The sequence below is a fragment of the Sitophilus oryzae genome, unplaced genomic scaffold (genome assembly GCF_002938485.1).
Source record: "Sitophilus oryzae breed Bouriz unplaced genomic scaffold, Soryzae_2.0 scaffold_937_pilon_pilon, whole genome shotgun sequence".
NCBI classification, from domain to species: Eukaryota; Metazoa; Arthropoda; class Insecta; order Coleoptera; family Curculionidae; genus Sitophilus; species Sitophilus oryzae.
In genome coordinates, this window is record NW_022147569.1 from 604,631 (window position 1) to 614,095 (window position 9,465).

The 9,465-nt window shown below is 31.4% G+C and overlaps 1 protein-coding gene across 1 annotated transcript in view; it reads left to right on the forward strand.

Annotated features, from left to right (window-relative positions):
• The window catches only part of LOC115890887 (serine/threonine-protein phosphatase rdgC), a 494,608-nt gene extending 486,630 nt beyond the window's left edge, over positions 1 to 7,978 (forward strand). The window contains exons 14-16 of the mRNA XM_030911238.1: positions 237 to 394; positions 1,867 to 1,960; positions 6,241 to 7,978. Coding sequence (XP_030767098.1) covers positions 237 to 394; positions 1,867 to 1,960; positions 6,241 to 6,818 — 830 coding nt within the window. The 3' untranslated portion in view covers positions 6,819 to 7,978. The remainder of the gene's footprint in view (positions 1 to 236; positions 395 to 1,866; positions 1,961 to 6,240) is intronic.
• Positions 7,979 to 9,465: the final 1,487 nt, after the last annotated feature.

Here is a 9,465-nt window from a genome sequence, read left to right on the forward strand (position 1 = left end):
AAGAATATTTATCTAAATAGGTATATGAGCATTATTATTATGCTTATGAAAAATAAAAAATAAACAACTTCTTCAAATAAAGATATTTAAAATTCTACCATTAAACCCCAGTTTTAATTATCCGTTTTTATCGAGGCTTTCTTTTAAAAAATCTACCCCGCATTAAATTATTTTAAAACAAACTTGAAGCAATAAAATATTGTTATTTATTCTGTGCTTTATTCTCCTTTTTATAGGTCTTATTTCGGTAACTCAGTGGTGCTTGACGCTGGAAAGATGCACCGGATTGCAAATTCCGTGGAGACTCTTAAAAGAAAAGCTGGTGACCATCCATCCCGAAACAAAAATGGTGCAATACCAAACTACTTTCGATATTAAAAGTGCACGGCTCAACGTAAGTTTCTTTTTATAATACTTATGGGATTTTTATTAATAGTTAAAATAAAAATATTTTTTGCTATACAGACAGGGTGGCGCACCTCATTCGCCTCGGTTGCTTATACGAAAACGGAAAGATGTAGAAACAAAATATTTCATGGGTATATGTGGGAAGGCAATGTGCATAATTTAAAATTATTTTGAAATGTACAGGGTGTGCCAGAACTATTAAATAATTATAAATTAAAAATAAATATTTAAGATAGACCAGTAATTTTTGATACCACTGTATACATTTAAGGTAGCAATAATTTTGTTTAGTAAAGTTTATTTCTCTGGCTTCAAAATCAGCACAAGAATTAAATCTGAAAAGTAATGTACAGGGTACTGACAAACTTTTTTATTATAGCATGCATATTTAAATATCTTTAAATATCTGAAAAACCAAAGCTTTTAGACATATTATTCCTTTATAATAAATGCCTTATTTTATGACCAAGAATGCAAAAATGAAATAAAGTACCGGGTGTTCCATAAGAAAAAATATAACTTTGTTATGGATCTTAGATCTGACACGCCATGTATATTTGAAAATAATTTTAAAATTTGCACATTGCCTCTATACTTATACCCAAAAAAATATGTTCCTATATCTTTTCATTTTCGTATAATCAATCGAGGTGAATGAATTGCGCCACCCTGTATAACTGGTATTTTGTAAAATCTTCAGCTTTCAGAAATAATGAAAAACTGAAAATAACAAAAAGTTATGTTTGTTTTTCGTCATGGGGAAACCAAACACCTCGTTATATGGCAAGATATATTTTTATTTTAAATATTAAATATTGATACTGCAAGAACCTTTCACTTTTTAGAAGGGAAATATAATATGTTTTTTATTTACAACGTCTATAAATACAGAAACTATTCTACAGTATCTCCCGGATTGTCTTTACATGAGGAAACACTTTCTTATTATTAAGTCTTTGAGAAAAATTTTGCTTGCTCTAAAATGGTAAATCCAGTTTATAATTTTCAAATTCCCTGACTGTTTTAGAGTCAAATAAAAAAAATATTAAAATATAATTTAATCTTTAGACTATATCAAGCGTTGAATCCTAGAATAAAGTTGTAATGTAATTTTTAGGATTTCATTCTTTAATAGATGGTTATTATTAATTTTTATTAACATCATATTTTTCGCCGTTCTATTATGTTAAAAAAAGCACAACATAACATTTTTGGGACTTGGTAAAAAATACAACTATATGTTCATACATTTGTATTTTTCTCTAAAACGGTATGGGAATTTGGAAAATTATAAATTGGATTAACCACTTTAGAGCAAGCGAAAACTTTTATGTAGAATGCATTTTTCTAAAAAACTGAATAATAAAAAAGTTTTTTTTCTCTTGTAGGGACAATCCGGAACATATTGTATAAAATATTACTGATGAGATGAGTACATAACTAATAAAGTCATTTTAGTCTGTTCAAGGTGCCAGTACTGTTGTTGAGACCCTGTATAGAAACAAAAGCAGTCTGGAAGCTATATTCAGGATTATTGACAAAGATAATTCAGGTAATATGAATATTGTAAGCTTTATTATTTGAAAGATCATAATTAAAAGAGTGATCTATTTCCATTACTAAGTAAATCTAAACAGCTCACTTAAGAAAAAAATATTTTAATAAGAAGCATAATATGTCGTCCTGCAATGGCCAAGTAATTATAAGTACCTATTATGGAAATAAAGATGTCTAATATTGATACTGTCACTATAAATGTTTATAGGTAATTGATTAGATAACAATTTAGAACAAAGTTGTTGAGTGCTTCCATAGCCACTATCTAAATAAAATATCTAACTTTCATACACGTGATCTCACAACTTTTTGTTTTTTGTACCGCAAGAACTGCATTGCCAGACTTTTTGACAGTGCAACTTTTTTTATATTTTATATTATTGGATTAATTTAAAACTACTATCTAAAACTTACTAAAACAGCCTCTACACTATCCCGGAAATGTTTTACGAAATATTTCTGGAAATATTTCGTGAAACATTTCGCAAAACATTTCTGGAAATAGTACAGGCTTATATTTATCGTACTATTTTGTAAAATAGCACGAAACATCAAGGTCAAACGTTGTGGTGGCTTCAGAAAAATAAGTAAACATGGAAAAACTGATATGAAAACAGGTATTCCTCAAAGGTTGCACAAGAATATTTAGTTTTAATCATTGTCTGATATTATTAATTACAATATAGGTATTAAAAAAATGTGAAAAACAGTGACTAACTAGCGGCCTACCAAATGGAAAAAAATATCGGCTTATAATGCACGGTATTGCGTCTCATGAACAAAATATACACAAAATTATTTAAAAAATTATCTAATTATCTATTATTTCTGGTTATGGTAAAGTAACATTTATACTGTATATTTTCCTAGTTTTATTTGTCTAAATCCCTACATAATAAATACTAGTTGAATGGCTTTATATCAAACCATGCTGGGTGCTAATAAAAGTACCGTTTACAGATCGTACAGTTTTAATCATTGTCGAGATATTATTAGTTACAATATAAGTATTAAAAAAATGTGAAAAACAGTGACTAATTAGCGGCCTACCAAATGGAAATAAATATCGGCTTATAAATACACGGTATTGCGTCTCATGAACAAAATATACACAAAATTATTTAAAAAATTGTTTAATTATTTATTATTTCTGGTTATGGTAAAGTAAGATTTATACTGTATATTTTCCTAGTTTTATTTGTCTAAATCCCTACATAATAAATACTAGTTGAATGGCTTTATATCAAACCATGCTGGGTGCTAGTAAAAGTATCGTTTACAGATTTCTCTTAAGAACAATAAAATAATATGTATTGCTTTTAAATAACGTCCGTGGATCATACTTTTGTTGGGGTCAAGACAACTGGAAATAAATCGAAATGCGTCAAAGTTGGGCTACGAAATGCGACGTTGACATGTTTCGAGGAGTTTCTCGCATTGGGTAGGGGCTGTTTAAGATCCGGCTGCAAGATTATTACGATCATCATATGTTTAATCAAAACCTAATTTTTACGTATATTTATGAATAGGTAATACTTTTACTAGAGTACCAAACAAAAAGTTATCGCCAACCATATTTAATTAATAATAATATCAATAATAATAATAACTGATTTAGAAGTTACGAATAAACCGTTAGAAGTAACAGACCGGACATCACGCTTATAAATAAAATTAAAAAACAGTTTTACTAATTGATATTTCTATTCCTAACAACAACAATATACAAAGCAAGTTTACAGAAAAAATAACAAAGTATCAAGATTTGAAAATAGAAATAAAAAATATATGGCAAATGGAATCGGTCCAGGTAGTCCCCTTGATTGTCTCAGCCATTGGAATTATCCCGGTCAACCTGAAAGAACAATTAAAAGTAATTGGAATACCTGAAAATACTTACCGCCTAATGCAGAAATCTGTGCTGCTTGATGCTGCTAACATTGTTCGTTCCTTTCTAGGTGATTAACAATAGCACCTTATCTTGTCCCCATGAACCGATAAGGCAACTTTAAACCTGTTCTGAGCAGTGAAAAAAAAAATAACTGATTTTGGAGACGACATTACGGTTATAAATTTTTTTGATCATTTATATGTCAAATCAAAGCAATTTTTATTCTGTGCTTGATGTTATAAGGGTGCCTATCGAAAAGTTGCCGCAAGTAGGAATTGCCACGGTTTGAAATCGTTCCTAAGATGACTTGATACGGGCCCGGCTACAGTGCGTCGAGCATCTGTAGTTCCTATAATAAAATGAAATTTTTAAAGCTTTTTGATGACATCTTGGTAAACATCCTAAAGCCCAAATTTGTTCCAATTTAATTATCTTCGTATCTATTACGTTTTCCGAGATACCAATGCTCGTACCTCGAATTTGTAGCACCCTGTATAGGGTATTCTATTTAAAAAAAAATATCGCGATCCATTATTTTTTGACTCACCCTGTAGAAGTTAAAATATTTTCTTGAAATACTTCCTAAAACATACTGTTACGGATTCCGTGGGTCCACTAATTTAAACTCACGATAAAATACTTAACGAATTTATTTTCTCACTTTATACACAATTACTAACTTATAACACACAACAACTAACTATTTATAAGATTCCTTCACCAAATTGTCCGATTTTCAATTTCCACGCGGTATATTCAAATTTCAAAACTCTTAAACTTCCCCAACTGTCGTAAGCGCTCCTTTTATATAGCTGTGGTGAGTGTTTCGCGAACAATCTAAAATTATCGGGACGGGTCCGCCATCTACTAGTACATTCTATTGTCTGCTTCGCTTACTTGTCGACTTGATTAAGAGATGGCGCTACAACAAAATATTGTCTTCAGGTTTCTGGACACGTTGCGGTTTTAGTTGCTCGCTTCTCCGACAGATGGCGCCACATACACCTTGACATTGCCCCCTTCTCAAATTTGATCGTCCCGATCAAGGTTTCCTGTCTGGTATCTCTTCAATCGATCCAGATGAACTACTTTCATCTTACTTCTAGGGCTGCGTTGAATCCGGTACACTACATCATTTATCCTCTTGATGACTGTATAAGGACCTTCCCATGCTGGAGTTAACTTTGGGGACCTTCCTTTCTTGCGCTGTGGATTATACAACCATACTCTATCGTCCTGTTGAAATCCCGTAGAATTAGCTCTGAGGTCGTAACGAGCTTTCATCCGGTCACTGGCTAGCGTAATCTTACTTCTCACGGCCTTATGAATTCCCAATAATCTTTCCTTCCTAACGACTCTTTCGAACGACCGTCCAACGTTATCTTGTTCCATTTTTCCTCCAGATCGAGTACTTGGTCCTTGTCTAGCTGCGCAAATCTTACAACGTTGACACCATTTCTTAACATCTTCACAATAATCCACCCAGTAAAAACGGTCTCTCAGCTTGCTCATACTGTTACGGATTCCGTGGGTCCACTAATTTAAACTCACGATAAAATACTTAACGAATTTATTTTCTCACTTTATACACAATTACTAACTTATAACACACAACAACTAACTATTTATAAGATTCCTTCACCAAATTGTCCGATTTTCAATTTCCACGCGGTATATTCAAATTTCAAAAACTCTTAAACTTCCCCAACTGTCGTAAGCGCTTCTTTTATATAGCTGTGGTGAGTGTTTCGCGAACAATCTAAAATTATCGGGACGGGTCCGCCATCTACTAGTACATTCTATTGTCTGCCTCGCTTACTTGTCGACTTGATTAAGAGATGGCGCTACAACAAAATATTGTCTTCAGGTTTCTGGACACGTTGCGGTTTTAATTGCTCGCTTCTCCGACAGATGGCGCCACATACACCTTGACAATACTTTACGTTGGCACTTATACAAAACTCCTAAGTTTTTTTATTATAGGAGCTACATATGCGTGACGCACTGTTGCCGGGTCCGTATAAAGTATTAGAAACTACTTTGAACCTTGGCAGCCCCTACTTGCGGCAAATTTTTGTTAGGTACCCCTTATAACATCATCCGCAGAATAAAAATAGCTCTAATTTGACACATAAATGATCAAAAAAAATTATGAACGTAATGTCATCTTCAAAATCAGTTATTACTGGTTAATACTATTATCTATTAATTAAACATAGTTAAGCATAGTATAAGCGGCAACTTTATGATTGACCCCATTCATAAATATACATAAACATTCGGTTTTGATTAAAAATATGATGAGCGTAATAATATTGCAGCCGGATCCTGTACTATAATGAAATTAAAATAAAATTGAAGACTGTAATTTAACATTTTTTTAGGTTACATAACACTGGACGAACTAGCTGAAGCTTGCAACTTAATCAAAGAACACATGCCCTGCAACATGACAGAGGAACAACTGACTGAAATATGCCGAATGATGGATATCAACAAGGACGGTTTGGTTGATCTCAACGAATTCCTAGAAACTTTCAGGATGGTCGATCCCGAAAGCAGGCACAAGAATTTACCCAACAGCCCGGAGAATTCTCATTTAAACATCGGTAAAATTAAAAGGCCTAGTATAATAAGCGAACTCGGCCCAAAGGAAACTAATATGGAATCTAAATCGAAAGATATCTTGGAGAATAACAAAATATTCGAAGAGGCAACCAGTAAAATTGATGTTGATAAGAAGAATAATACATCGGAGACCAGTACTAATAACGAAAATATTGACAGATCGCCAGAAAAAAATGTTTCTCCCAATATGAAACGAGAAAAGGTATCATTAACAGCCCAAGTTCATAATACTGAGAGTAGCACCGAAGATGAATCTATTCCAGTACCGAAGGTACACAGTAACGAGCTCATGTCTTCTCCTGTGCTCAGTAGTAGAAGGGGATCCCAGATATAATGTTATTTTCGTCTCAGAAATATATCTTACTCTCTGTTATTAATGTTAAAAGAATTTAAGATAAAGGAATTAAGAAATTATATGAATATGTGTGAAAGTTACTTATATACAAAAATATGTTTAATATTTAATAAGATATATAGATTTGAAAAGTAAATATAGGAAGAAGATTAAAATTAATTTGAATTAATTAAATTTAAAGTCATATTTATTTATTTTAATATGAAATTATAATATTAATTATTTGCTATACATATTCTTTTAAACCTGTCAATTCCAAACTAAAATAAAATCATTATAATGGCATAAAAAAATGATTTCATAAAGCATTAAATACGTGTAGACTTCCTATATATTTTAAACAATAATGAATAAAAATAGAAAGTGTTTCGTGAATTCTCTATAGACTAGACTGTATTTGGCATTATACATTTTATTAAAATCAGTCCATACGAAATTTGATAACAAATTCATAAAACAACTGTGGTCACACTAGACGATTTATTACTGAAGCAGTACTATGTAAGATTATAAATTAATAGGAATGATGTTTTTCTACTATTTCCCCAAATATTCTGGTACTTACTTGCATGGCTTTTATATTCCACTTTGTAACAGAATATTAAATTTACGTTTATTTATTATTTCTTCATGATCCTCATCAATATTAATCTTATTTTTATATTTGAGACTTTCTACAAGCATTTTGTCCATTTTTCGAATTTTGGCAAACAAGGAAAAACTGCCACGCTTTTTGCAAGAAACTTACCGAAAAACTAGTATTCTTGAAAAATCGATAAAAAATCATATAAATAGTACACATACATGTGAAAAATCTAGTTTTGATGATATCTGAAAAAATTCAAAAAAAAACTGTTGACTGTCCTTTAGACGTGAAATTTCTTTTAATTTTTCTGCTGTCACAGTCTGTATCCACAACTATTATATTATTATCCCGAGTCGTAGTTCCATTCATTATTTTAAGTAGTATTATTCAAAAAAGAGAAAAGATGTACAAAAAAAGTCTTCATCTGCCAATGACAAACAAACAGCAGTATGTTCACAGCAGACAAGGACATATTTCTCTGTTTGTTTGTCTACTGCCAATGGACATACAGCACATAGAAAGTCTAAGGTATTTTCACCATTTAATTCGAATGGGATAAAATGTATTTAACACGTATGGTTTTTGGCATCATATTGTAACTCTATGTATGTAGTTTGCAATGCCACTTTTGGTTGAAAATCCTAAAAAATGGACAAAATGCATTTAGTAAGTCTGCTCCTCATTTACAGTCTTTAATAACTTGTTGGTTTGGCATGGAAAATGTACAGAAAATAAATCCTTAACAACAGTGGCGGATCCATGGGGAGGGGGTTTCAGGGGCTCAAGACCCCATTAGGTTCAGCCAAGTAATACGATATTATTAATTTATTTTATGAAAAACGACTCCGCAATATGTTCTTTGAGTAAATATTTATCTCTAGCATCCGCTCCCTTTCCGAATCCTGGCTCCGCCCCTGCTTAACAGTCTGTAGATTTTTTCCTCCATAATACCACTAAACTATTTTTTTCTTTAGTTGTGTTATTCATATTTACAAAATGTATTTAACACGTATAAAGTCAATATGACATTAAAAAAAATATTCATTTTAAATAATTTTGGCAACAATAAAGTCAATTTGACATTAAAAGATTGAATTTTAAGGTGGCATGTTTGTTATTCTAATCAGGATCGTATTATTTTATTGATTAATTTAGTATTTTTGTATTTCTCGTAACTCAAGAACGAATTCGTATAAATCATTCAAAATAAACAATTTGCTTCAACATAAGGAGTTCTTTAAAAAGTTTCAAATAAATTTTTCTGTAAAATAAAATGGGGAAAACTTATTCATCATTTTTAAAATTTACATGGAATTCCCTATGTCCATGTCGGGGATGCTATTCAGTCTTTATTTTTCTATTTTCATTTTAGTTTCTTGGCTAATTTACTCTTTCGGTTCTTGGACAAAAGCGCTTTGTATATACTATATTATTGTTTAATTTATTTGTCTGCTGATAATGTTTTATTTTCTAGTGTATGATCAATAATTTATCGGAATATTGCCGCTAGTGTTGGATGTGTCCAACTTTTGATCTTATTTTTGTTTATATTATTAAGTATTTAATGACAAATCACTGGTGGTCGTTAAATGTGGTAAATATGTTTTTGAATATACAGAGTGGTCCGAACTGTATTCCGGAAACTTCGGCAGCATATTCTGCAGTTAAAAATAAGCAAAAAATTCGTATAAAGTTATGTTCTAAAATGGTTAGTTTCGGAGATACAGGGCGTGGAGATTTTATTTGTATTTCGCGTTGTATTCCCAATAATTTCTGAAGTAACGTCAATATTTGGATGAAAATTGGTGTCTGGAAGTTTTTTGACATGAGAAATTTGATTTTGATGTCAATATGACTCCTATTTGTAGGTGGCGCCACCTACACGTGTTTTAACTGTCTTAAGAATAATAAGTTTTCTTTCCTACCTGTACAAAACTATCGAGTGAAAAAATATAGATTTCCGTCCCTTGGTAAAAATCGCTAAGAGCAATCGTTCTCAAGATATTTAGAATGGAAATAGTCAATGCATGTCATTATTGA